At 38.8% G+C, this 13,332-nt stretch overlaps 2 protein-coding genes across 3 annotated transcripts in view; both read left to right on the plus strand.

Annotated features, from left to right (window-relative positions):
- The first annotated feature begins 38 nt into the window (after nucleotides 1-38).
- LOC143033059 (uncharacterized) lies at nucleotides 39-599 on the plus strand. Its single transcript, XM_076198257.1, has one exon. It carries the CDS (start codon nucleotides 39-41, stop codon nucleotides 597-599), a length of 561 nt encoding a protein of 186 aa, XP_076054372.1.
- Nucleotides 600-1,462: 863 nt separating this feature from the next.
- Nucleotides 1,463-13,332, plus strand: part of AGO3 (Argonaute 3) — a 37,765-nt gene continuing 25,895 nt past the window's right edge. The window contains exons 1-4 of one of the 2 annotated variants that reach the window (XR_012967168.1): nucleotides 1,463-1,758; nucleotides 6,980-7,113; nucleotides 8,430-8,680; nucleotides 9,091-9,210. Coding sequence is in view for 1 of the 2 variants with exons in the window: in XM_076198573.1 (XP_076054688.1) it covers nucleotides 6,982-7,113; nucleotides 8,430-8,680; nucleotides 9,091-9,210 (503 nt within the window). In the remaining variant the exon portion in view is untranslated. The remainder of the gene's footprint in view (nucleotides 1,759-6,979; nucleotides 7,114-8,429; nucleotides 8,681-9,090; nucleotides 9,211-13,332) is intronic. The other variant, XM_076198573.1, reaches the window with a different exon arrangement.

The raw sequence follows: 13,332 nt of genomic DNA on the forward strand, positions 1-13,332 counted from the left end.
TTGTCTCTACAGACCTGAAGTCCTCCACACATGTAGCCATGATTGCAGCCAAGGCAAATAGCAGACTGGGCATTATCAAGAGGAATTTTACCTACATGGATCGGGAGATCCTGCTCCCTCTCTACAAGGCGCTGGTTCGACCGATATTAGATTATGCATCCCAGTGTTGGTCGCCATACCTAGTGAAGGATATCAAACTACTGGAGCAAGTGCAACGCAGGGCTACCAAGCTAGTGCCGGAATGTTCAGAGCTGCCCTATGAAGAGAGGTGCAAATTCCTTGGCTTACAGACGCTGGAGGACAGAAGAAAACGCGGAGACACGATTGAAGTCTATAAGCTTCTTCACGGATATGAGGACATTCCCTACACCAAGTTTTTCAGCCTCAGCACAACTGGACTCAGGGGCCACAGTTACAAATTAGTTGTTCCGGACCACTGGAGAACTTCGCTCAAGGGAAACTGGTTCACAATCCGTACATTGCGTGAGTGGAATCATTTGCCAGATCATGTACTGACTGCACCGTCAGTATCAACTTTTAAAACTAGGTACGACAGGCACAAAGGGTATGAGCAATCAAATACCGGCGCAATATTTTAAGAGGTGGGGATCCAACAAGAAATATTCTTATTTCCCAACTTACCAATACTACGTAAGCAAAAGAATAGTAATCATATAATCTACAAAATTAACATTTCATTTTCTACTGCTATAACACATTGTGCAAAACTAAAATACCGATTATACAAACTAGGTTAATTATACCAATACCGATCACACCCATTTCTAAATTCATACTATAATTTTAATACCTTAATATACCATGACATGGGCAAGATCAAGAATATTACTGGCAACTTTTAACACCCCTTCATATCAAATAACTATTCCTGAACTCAAGAAAATGAAATAATCTGAATTAGGAGACTACCAAAGAGAGTAACTACGTATTAGTAAACAATAACTGACTGGTATTATTACTGTAACAATTGAAATAAAATATTACACACCGCTACAGCAAATAACGTTTCAACTGCATTTGTGAGAAAAAGGTTGAACTAATTTGTGCTCTATGGTTTTATGTTATTTTCATTACTGGTGGCATAACTTCTAGAAAAATGCATATGTATGTTCTATGTTGATTTGACATATATCTTACTCCATATTAAACAAAAAAGTCACTATATACAAAATCGAAAATGTCCGAGTCTCGTTCTTCCTGCACGAAAACAACACGTGAAGCATCGAATTTTGTATCAAATTATACTGTCTAGCGAGTAAATTCAATGCATTCATTAATGTTTTCACGAAGCAAGCAACTTGGAACAACAAAATGAAATTTGTCTAGTGTAACTCACTTATTCAGATGAGAAATATAACATAAAATTCACAAGCTACTTCAATATACACACCTTGTGTTGGTAGCTTTTAGGAAAGGGAAATTTCCGATTGTTCGTCAACAGACATGTGGATGGAAAACTCCGATTTTGTTTGTGATATTATTGAAAATATGTATTACAAAGAATATCTAATAAATATGAGTAAAAAACAATATTTGTATAATTTATACAAATTGGGGGTTTATAGTGAAAATGTAGATATTTTGTTTTTAGGAAATAAAATAATGTAGTGTGATTGGTGGATAGTCCAGATCGTACAGTTTCACCAGCCAATCACAAATCGTGAATCATTGTTTTGGTTCGGACAGCGAACAAGATGAAATAAGAATTTTGAAGTGGTATTCTTAACAATTTAGAAGGTGAAATTGATCTTGATTTACCCTTTTTATTGTATTTATGTTTGAAGTTTAGTTGTAGCTGTCCTATTTCTGAAATATGCTATGTATCATTGTTGAAGTAAGGGGTTACGTGGTTTATTGTGTGGCGTTTCCCTCATACACTAATTTTAAGACTAGAATACATTATGATTATACTACTTAGACACAAAACTTCCTGGAAGAGGCTTACTTATAATAAGTACTATTCCAATATCACTTAAACGCAATTTTACTTTTATTTTGCATTTGAAAGATATATTTTTTCCAATGGAATTGTTATGAATTAGTGGACAACGTAAGTTTCATGTTAAATATCCGTGCCTGCGTGATTGGAAATGTAATTACATATACATGTGTATATACTATATATTTCATTTACTGGGGTTAAAGACAGCCTGTCCCATTCCTAACATTATCTTAACAGATGTAGTAGTTATTAGACCAACCTCTGCAGCCATGACAACTATTCATTAAATTGTTACACTAGATAGAATACAGTGTGTAGGTACGGACACAAAATTTTCATTTTTCTTTAACCCCTTAAATTATTATTGCATATGAAAGGCAATTTTATTAGAAACAAAATGCATTTTAAATTTTTTAAATAGCTTGAAAAATAAGGGAGATACGATTTTTTGAATTATTTTTTTTTTATCCTGCATTTTTGGCTATACTTTACCATAACAAAATGTTAGAACTAAGGGTGGTAATTTGTAAAGATTTTGGTAAAGAAATGCACACAAACTCCAAACCACTGGTCCAATTTTATTGAAATTTGGAATACTTGGGTTTTATGGATCAGCAGATCACATGAGCATGTCAAAAACAATGTGGGACATCTCCATCATACCATATTTGCCTTTTCATGGCAACTATTAAGTTGTCAATTTTCAGATTATCATCAATAAAATCCAAACCACTGCCCCAATCGACATGCAACTTGGCATGTGAAGGTTTTATGAGTCAACAGATCTCCTGAGCATGTCATTAACATTGCAGAACCTTCTTCTTATACCATTCTTACAAACACCTATCAAGTTGCCATGGCAACTGTTGTCAATTTAGAAATAATCAATGAAATCCAAACCCCTGGCACAACTGACATGCAGCTTAACACGTGAAGGTTTTATGGGTCAACAAATCTCCTGAGCATGTCAATAAAATTGCAGGGCTTTCCTTTTATACTGTTCTTACAAACACCTATCATGTTGCCATGGCAACTGTTGTCAATTTAGAAATAATAAAATCCAAACCCCTGGCACAACTGACATGTGAAAGATTTATGGGTCAACAAATCACCTGAGCATGTCATTAACATAGCAGGACCTTCTTCTTATACCATTCTTACTAACACCTATCATGTTGCCATGGCAACTGTTGTCAATTTAGAAATAATCAATAAAATCCAAACCCCTGGCACAACTGACATAAAAACTTGACATGTGAAGGTTTTATGGGTCAACAAATCTCCTGAGCATGTCAATAAAATTGCAGGGCCTTCTTCTTATACCGTTCTTACTAACACCTATCATGTTGCCATGGCAACTGTTGTCAATTTAGAAATAATAAAATCCAAACCCCTGGAACAACTGACATGCAACTTGACATGTGAAGCTTTTATGGGTCAAAAAATCACCTGAGCATGTCATTAACATTGCAGGGCCTTACAGTACTTTTATACCATTCTTAATAACACCTATCATGTTGTCATGGCAACTGTTGTCAATTTAGAAATAATGAAATCCAAACCCCTGGAACAACTGACATGCAACTTGACATGTGAAGGTTTTATGGGTCAACAAATCGTCTGAGCATGTCAATAAAATTGCAGGGCCTTGCTTTTATACCGTTCTTACTAACACCTTTCATGTAACATGTTCCATCATAGTAATGTATGCGCAAAGATACCTGGTCAAAATCAATCACAGCCACAGGTCAAAAAGAGTTAGCTTCATGAAGTAATTGACTGGTTCACCATGATAGGTTCCCTAAAATATTTTCAGGGTCATTCCATGCCAAATGGTCCACCTCACCACCTCAGATTTTGATGAAATTTGGTACACAAGTTAAGACAACATTCAAATCATACTTCCTGTCATGGCCCTAGCCGGCTATATAATAGGCAAAGCATAAATGATAGCCTGTCCAACACCTTAAAATTCATACCATAACAATGTAAGTATTATTTGTGAACAACATCCTCTATGACTATTACTAGACTATCTCTGACATGTCATGTGTAAACAAAAACACGACCTGGAAGTATCACATAATATGCCTACATGTATTAAAATGAAGCTCAACTGTATAATACCCAACGATCTTGAGCTGCTCATATCCGGGAGAAAATAGGTTAAAAAACATTTTTTTTTACATTAAAATATTTTATTCTTTGTGCCTTACCTTAACATTTTTATTTGGAAAACTTATTTCTGAGGTTGATAACCAAATATGCATTTAAATTGGTGAAAATATTTTTGCATTTGAAGAATTGGGCATACAGTTGCACAACAACAAGATAATTTGAATACCCTGTGCATGTACACTGAATGCTCCAAGCATTCAAACTAAGCCAAACAAAATCCAATGGGCCGCAAAAGATGGCAATGTAAACAGTACTTGGGCGATAGTGGCGCCGCGCGTGGTTTCGTGTGTATCTGCAGTGTGTTGAACTTAGGAGATGCTGTTCAAGATTGTGTAAGGGAGTTGCAGTCAGGCATAGTGAGAGTCCCAGGGTCTACACCAGAGGCAGTTCAAAGAGTGAGGGTAACTAGAGGGAAATAATTGTCACTGCTGACTAAACCAAATAATATATGGACTACCTTAATCAAAACAAGATTCATTAACTACCACTTCAATCACATTAAGTAATATTGCATTCCTGAACTCTCTCCACCTTATTAGCTAATCTTTGTGAACTGAACCCTGACTTGTATATCCCAGAATTTTTTGCCCTAAGTACCACTGAAATCTAAATATGAGAAATCCTATCCCTCTGAAACCTTGCTGATGCCTTAATCTAAAGAAAACCAAATGTAATAAGAGGGAGGGTGAAGGGGTGTGGAGTGTATTCAGGGATGGAATGGGTGGGAATGATTTTATGCCTTTTCCTTTTTGGCTACCTCCCTTGTAAGGGGGAAAAAGCCTTGGTATATGTATGCATGTATATATATATATACCAATAACTTTTCTCCTCTTATAATGGAGGTAGCCAAATCAAAGGCATGTACCTACTCCCATCCATTCCATTCCCATTCACCGGCCTTTTCCTCTTCTCATCTTAGTTCCTCATGGATGACAGATCATCCTTGTATCCTGCCTACTGCCTTGGTTCAGAAGCAATGTAGCAAGACACAGCACATCCACAGCAAGGCCAATTGTTAACTCCCCCTCATGCAGAAAAGGGAGAAATTCCTTCAGGCTGCTTCAAAGTATCATTCACACATAAGCACTCCCTACCCCCCGTCCCCTCCCTTCCTTGCATAACTGTATCATCAATACACAGTCACTCTCCTCTCATCCCTTTCTTCTGCCTTTTCCCTTCCTTGCTTAGCAGACATTCCCTCTTGTTCATCGCCCCCTTAACTCCATCCATCCATCTCAACCTTGGTCGTCCCCTCAAGTTCACTCCCTCCACTTCTGCCTTCCACACTTCTTTTACTAATTTTTTATCACTCATTCTTTTCATATGTCCAAACCATCCCAATAATCTTTCATCAGCCCTATCTGCTATCTCCTTTTCCACTCATGCTTTCTACCTCACCTCATTTCTATCTATCAACCTAGTAACCCCTACCATACTTCTCAGACATTTCATCTCGAATACATTTAAACTTTTCCTCTCTGCTTCTCTTAAATTCCAAGTCTGCCCCATACAATGCTGTCAGCACAATCACCTCTTCATACAGTCTCCTGTTTGCATCCATTCCCAGATGCCTATTTTTCATAACACTTTTTAATCCCCTGAGGCATTTGCTTGCTTCTCACACTACAATTTAACTTCACCTCCACTCCCCCCTTTCCTGCTAACATGTGACCCTATATACCTAAAGCTATACACTTCCTCCAGCCTCTGTACTGTAGGAGTACACAGACAAAACTCTTAGATTGAAAAGTAGGAAGGGTGTAGTGAAATAATAAAGTAAACTGGTTAGATATTGTGACCACAATATATATATCACAATTAACACCACAGTTAGATGAAAGAAAGAGTTGAGTAAGCGAAACTATATATTTCGATTGCTAACTGCAATCCTCTTCAGTAGTACAAAGTGGAAGGATAATGCTGTCTTAAATAGCAACCTCTTACAAAGGAAAGGGAACTTGGAAAAGATTAAATGTCACTACCCCAACCCTATGTGACCTGAGGATGACATGAGGTTGGGTTAGGGGGAGGGGGAGAAAACTTGTTGACAATTTGTTTGGTGATGAATAATCCTGATATTATATGTGGGGTCCATTGACCCTTGGAAATATTCACCTCTACATAGAATACTTAAGACATGAAGTAAGAAGATATTTCAATGGAATTGCCAAAGACTCCTCTAAAAGTAGGAAAACATACTTAGAAACTCGTTGACAAAACTTAAGGGAAATTTCTACTATATGGCATGTTTCTTGGTATGAGCACATGAACATAAGAATGGGGTGGATATTGCAAGAAACCTTAAGGTCTACACTAGGCAGTTCCATACCATTTACCACCTGTCATCCCTATCTGTATAGTCATCTAATCTTTATGAAGACAAACATTTATGTGTATGACATTGCTCATATTTATTGCATGCATTACCAATCTCCCCCTCTGCCTGACCTCTTGGCAATTAAGAAGTCGTTCGCCCCAGTCCCACTAATCCAAGCATTGATCTTTGTACCCTGCACACATCCTTGATTGCCTTTCTTCCACCACAATAATTGTTTAGTGGGTGGTTTGATAATTTGATAATGAAAAAAAATGCCATGAGGATTTGGTGGGAGAGAGTGGGTCTGCAAACCATATGGTTTCTGAGAGGAAGGCCTTCATCAAATAAAAATTAAAAAGTGGCACAACCTTATTATCTACATGTTGGTATGAAATTTCAAAGGAGCTTATTGAGGGCCATCATGATTGCCTTGATCATTTATCTAAGGTTTGGATTAGAGTTGGTTCATTCTAGTCATAAAGTTTAAAATACTTGAATTTTTTTAACCTCTTGCAATACAGCAATGGCTGAACAGTTACCAAAAGGATTAGGGCGAGGTGGACGTGGTGCTGCTATCCTACAGGCTCTGCAAAAGGCACAGCGGCAACCAGGGCAGACTGCTTCTTCAGCACCTATAGTTATAGAGAGCTCACAGGTAAGTCTGCGTTGTATTTGTGATATTAGTTCTTACTTCATTTTGATTGATGTTATGAACACTACTTTCAGTTTACAGAATATTAGTAATATACATGATTGGCACCTTAATTTGATAACACAAGGAACCCCAGAGAAGATCTCCAAATGAAATACTTTAACTGCACTTCCCTAGAAATGAACACAGCAGAAAAATCCCTAACAAGATAAGAAAGAATCATACTAGCACATCTACGGTACATTCAGGTTACCACCATGCAAACAGTACCAACACAAGATCAGTCTGGTAACAGACTCCATTTGCCTCTGGTACAACTACCACACAGAGCACCTTGTATTCCATTGCTCTACACTTCCCCTCACAGACAGCAACACAAAATCTCTTCAGTGAGTGACTTATGGGACTATTGGCTGTGATCAGTTTCCTGAATGTATGTATGTGGGCAGTTCTGCTGTCCATCTTGCAGAACCACATTGAACAGGTTTACATCATTGATCCTAGTGTGTGTGTGTGATTCACCACAATATTGGATTATATGTTGGACTCATGATCAACGGCTATTAATTTTCTAGATTAGAGATCAAAGTGCATATTTGACATGATCTATGTGTAATGGTGTGACCTTAACACCCCCACTCCCCCATGACTGAAATTTCCCTTTATTAAGTGTATACAATGTATATATATATATATATATATATATATATATATATATATATATATAAATGCATGTATGTATATTTATATGTATATTTATACTGAATATCCTACTATCAGAGAAAAGAAAGTTGTACAAAGTTCTTTTCTCCAATAGTGGGATATTCAGTTTATCTTACCATTTTGTTAGAACTTTTAACTTGCTTGATGTATGTGTATGAATAAAACACCATAGATGTGTGTTAAAAGGTGCAGGAGTAACCACCAGGTTAGTTGAATTAATGAAACAGAGCATATCTTCACTGCTTAGTACAATAATTACATGAAAGCACTCTGCTCCATAAGGTTGACTTGCTTGGTTGTTATTCCATATACTAGAGGGTCTTTTCTCCTTTATAAGGGAGGTAGCCAGTCAAGGCATACCACCCACCCTTTGCCCATCTCACACCCATCCATCATCATCATTGTTTTCCTTTTTACTTGTCATCCACAAGGAACTATGATAAAATGAAATGTGTCAAGTTCATGTTGTATCCTATGTTCAGATTCAAGGGTACTTACATAGACCTGTGAATCAGTCCATTTCATACTATGCTCATTTTCATTTTCAAGTGTTTGAACTTGAAAATTAAAGAATATATTTTCCAAATTTCTTTCAGCCTGCGGGTGTTTCGCCCACTCCAGAAAAACCACTTGGTCGTGGCTCCAGTCAGCTTTTGGCCCGTCTGGTGCGGCAACATCAGTTGCAGTCTTCAGGGTCATTGTCTCGCCCTGGGTCATCAGATACATCTGAAGTGTCACATTCTTCAGAAGAATCCCAATCCAAGATTAGTGTGGCACGGGGAAGAGGTGCTTTGCTGAAGGCTAAACAAATAGGAGAGCTTACTTTGCAGCCTGGGAACAAACCTATGTATGATAATAGGCATTTTATTCATTTTTCTTTTAAAAAAAATTATAAGCATAGGGAGAGCCAATATTAAAAAAGGAGTAAGAATGCATTTTTGAAGGGGGGCAATCCTGAGGGAGAATGTGAAATAATGTGCATGTGGAGTGCAGTATATAGTGTCTAAGGAAAGTTTCATGGGTAAAGAATGGATTTTAAATGGTTATGCAGTTCAATAGGATAATATATGATTGTCACAAATAAACTGTAACAAAATATGAATTTTTACTATGAATATTCAGCAGTATTTTTTCCTGTACCATCCTGAGCAAATACTGTTTATATTTCTATGTATTTTATTATCACTTTTTTTCTTCTTTTATTTTTTCTTATTGGAGTGCTGAATTACTAAGCAATTTTTTGCATTATTATTGCAGGTCAGATGGATCTTCAGACAATCTTCGTGAAACCTCACTTACTGAAAGCATGCAAATGTTAAAGGTTTCAGAGCCATTAGAAAGACCACCTATCATCAAGAAAGGAACTGCAGGCAAGCCGTAAGTATATACTGTGTTTTTTGTTTTGAAGTAAGAAGAATCTAATTAAGATTACATCAGAGCATATTTCTAGCTGGAAGTGTCAGGTATGTTATGAGTTTGTTTAGGTATTTGTTTAATAGAAGTGCATCTCCGAGAGGATGGCATTTAGTCTCCTGAGACCAAAATCTTTGTCAGTTAACTATTTTTTTTTTTTTTTTCATTCACTTTTTCACATAACCAGGGAACAAAGACAACTAAACATAAAAAACAAATGCACACCTAGACTTAACGCACTTAAGTCAATCACTGGAACAACATTTGGACAAAACAAGGAAACTAATACAACAGGGGTGTGGAGTGTATTCAGGGATGGAGTGGGTGGGAATGATTTTATGCCTTTTCCTTTTTGGCTACCTCCCTTGTAAAGGGGAAAAAGCCTTGGTATATGTATGTACAGTACAAACAATGCATATGCTCAGTGATGAATAGTGCGAGTCCTGCATGGGCTCCCAATCTAGTGAGACATACCACAACACCCTTCAAATCATACAAAACAAAGCCCTAAAGACAATTACAGGCTGCACAAATACAACACATACAGACCATTTACACCATGAAACAAAAGTCCTCAAAGTCAAGGACCACCTCAACATGAGAGGCACACAAACACTTGCCGCAGCCATCACAAACACATCACACCCGCTACACTACATAGCAGAACACCCACACACACCAAGAAACATTAAAACAACACCCAAAGACCTGTATCACACACAGATACTCTCTTCTCTTCCTCCACAACCACCAAATACCAGCCTCCGGAAACGTATTCATAATCATATCACTCACCGCTCCATTAACACACTGAAAGACAACACATTGCTGCATGCCAGACCCCCTGATATCCACCCTTCTGAATCCTCTCTCCCACGAAAGGACAGAGTCCACCTGACCAGACTGCGGTGTGGCCACCACCCAGCACTACTAAGCTACCAGATAATTGGCCAGCCATCTTTTGGTGTTATTGTGCATGTCTGTGTTATATATTTTATTTGTTAGGTTGTGGCGGGGGATAGCATCAAAAGCTTTACTAATGTCCAATGTTATAAGAAGTGTTCTGTGGTGGGGCCTATCTGAATTGATGCCATCTAAAATTCTTTGTGTGAGGTTTGTCAGAAGAGTGTTTGTGGAGTGTAGTGGCCTAAAACCGTGTTGTGAGTCAGCAAGGGGAATATATGGTGTGACAAGTTTAAGTATTAGGCGTTCAATGACTTTAGAGGGGGTGCAGAGAAGTGTGATTGGGCGGTGCGATGTTGGGATTGTTGGGTCTTTGTTCGGTTTTGGAATGGTGATAATTTTACCATGCTTCCAGATGTCGGGTATAGTGTTGTGTGAATAGCTGTAGTTTGCAATGTTTGTGAGTGCGTGTATACCTTGTGGTCCAATGTGTTTTAGGTGGATGTTGCTTATGTTATCAGGGCCACAGGCAGATGAGTGCTTGAGATTATGCATTATGAGTTTTGTCTGACTGTCTATGAAGGGTGCATAGTCTGAGTCTGTGGGGAAGTCTTTCTTACGTCGAATGGTGCGTCGGTCGTCTGTGCAAAATGACGTATGAGTGCGTTTGCTTGTTGTCTGTTTGAGGGTAGATTATCTGTTGTTGTGATTATTGCTGCATGAGAGCGTGTTCGTTCCCTAGACTGTCTGTCCGAGCAGTCCCGTCTCCCCAAGGAAGGCCACAGCCGAGACTGGGTTTCCCACAAATCCTTTATAGAGTGTATGTTGTGTTGTTTGCGTGCATGATTGTGTATAATGCAGTCTTCCATTATGTGTTGTATGGTATGGGGTGAAGTGTTACATCCTGGGCAGCTGTTCACAACACGGTCGTCCAGCCTCTTCTGGTAGCTTAGAAGTGCTGGGTGGTGACCGCATCGCAGTCTGGCCAAGTGGACTCTGTCCTTTCGTGGGAGAGAGGATTCAGAAGGGTGGATATCAGGGGGTCTGGCATGTAGCAGTGTGTTGTCTTTCAGTGTGTTAATGGAGCGGTGAGTGATATGATTATGAATATGTTTCCGGAGGCTGGTATTTGGTGGTTGTGGAGGAAGAGAAGAGAGTATCTGTGCGTAATAAAGGTCTTTGGGTGTAGTTTTAATGTTTCTTGGTGTGTGTGGGTGTTCTGCTATGTAGTGTAGCGGGTGTGATGTGTTTGTGGTGGCTGCAGCAAGTGTTTGTGTGCCTCTCATGTCGAGGTGGTCCTTGACTTTGAGGACTTTTGTTTCATGGTGTAAATGGTCTGTAGGTGTTGTATTTGTGCAGCCTGTAATTGTCTTTAGGGCTTTGTTTTGTATGATTTGAAGGGTGTTGTGGTGTGTCTCACTGAGATTAGGAGCCCATGCAGGACTCGCATAATTCATCACTGAGCGTATGCATTGTTTGTATATTGTTATATTAGTTTCTTTGTTTTGTCCAAATGTTGTTCCAGTGATTGACTTAAGTGCGTTAAGTCTAGGTGTGCATTTGTTTTTTATGTTTGTGAGGTGTTGTTTGAAAGACATGGATGTATCGTATGTTACACCAAGAATTTTCGGTGTGTTTGTGTGTGGTATTAGAGTGTTGTTGATGTAGAGATGAGGTGTGTATTTGTGTTCTTTTGTCCAGTTGGTGAGAAGTGTTGCTGTAGATTTGGTTGGAGCTATATTGAGTCTGTTTGTGATGAACCATGTGTTGAGTGTGTCAAGGTAAGGCTGGATTATTTCTGCAGCTTTGTCTGTGTTACGATGTGTGCATGTGATTGTTATGTCGTCTGCGTAGGAAGAGATTTGTATTTCTGAGGTGTCTGGTGTGGGTAAGTCATGCATGTATAGATTAAATAATGTGGGGGATAGAACTGAGCCCTGTGGTACTCCGTTCTTAATGTTTCTTATGTGCGATGATTGGCCATTATATGACACATGAGCATTCCTGCCTGCCAGATAATTGGCCAGCCATCTTTTGGTGTTATTGTGCATGTCTGTGTTATATATTTTATTTGTTAGGTTGTGGCGGGGGATAGCATCAAAAGCTTTACTAATGTCCAATGTTATAAGAAGTGTTCTGTGGTGGGGCCTATCTGAATTGATGCCATCTAAAATTCTTTGTGTGAGGTTTGTCAGAAGAGTGTTTGTGGAGTGTAGTGGCCTAAAACCGTGTTGTGAGTCAGCAAGGGGAATATATGGTGTGACAAGTTTAAGTATTAGGCGTTCAATGACTTTAGAGGGGGTGCAGAGAAGTGTGATTGGGCGGTGCGATGTTGGGATTGTTGGGTCTTTGTTCGGTTTTGGAATGGTGATAATTTTACCATGCTTCCAGATGTCGGGTATAGTGTTGTGTGAATAGCTGTAGTTTGCAATGTTTGTGAGTGCATGTATACCTTGTGGTCCAATGTGTTTTAGGTGGATGTTGCTTATGTTATCAGGGCCACAGGCAGATGAGTGCTTGAGATTATGCATTATGAGTTTTGTCTGACTGTCTATGAAGGGTGTATAGTCTGAGTCTGTGCAAAATGACGTATGAGTGCGTTTGCTTGTTGTCTGTTTGAGGGTAGATTATCTGTTGTTGTGATTATTGCTGCGTGAGAGCGTGTAGTGTTAGTGTTGGATAGTGTGATGCTGTTGAGTGTTTTGTACAATTTGCTGGTGTTTGTTTTGTGATCAAGTGTATTGATAAAGTTTTGCCAATTTTGTGTTTTTTGTTCATGTATTTTATTGGCAATCACAGTGTTTAGTGTTTGTATTTGGTCTGCTATGTTTTGAGGGATAGGTGTGGGGGTATCGTGTTTAAGTGTGTCACGTTGTCCGATGAGGCCTTGGATTTCTGGTGTGAAGTTGGGGTTGTGTGATTTTCTGTTGCCTCTAGGGATGTATCTCTTGTCTGCGTTTTGTATGATTGTATTAAAAGCGTGCACAGCATTGTTTATGTTTGTGATTGGTGTACTGTTAAGTGTTTCAAAATGTTGTTCTGTCTCTTCAGTAAAGGCTTCCCAGTTAGCTCTCTTGTAATTGGTGTAAGTGTGTCTGTGGCCAGCTGGGGTGCATCTTGTTTTGGTGGTGATGATGATTGGAAGGTGGTCAGAGCCAAGGGCTCCGACCACTCTCCATGATG

Source organism: Oratosquilla oratoria, chromosome 15, assembly GCF_046742065.1.
Source record: "Oratosquilla oratoria isolate Oo_2021 chromosome 15, ASM4674206v1, whole genome shotgun sequence".
NCBI classification, from domain to species: domain Eukaryota; kingdom Metazoa; phylum Arthropoda; class Malacostraca; order Stomatopoda; family Squillidae; genus Oratosquilla; species Oratosquilla oratoria.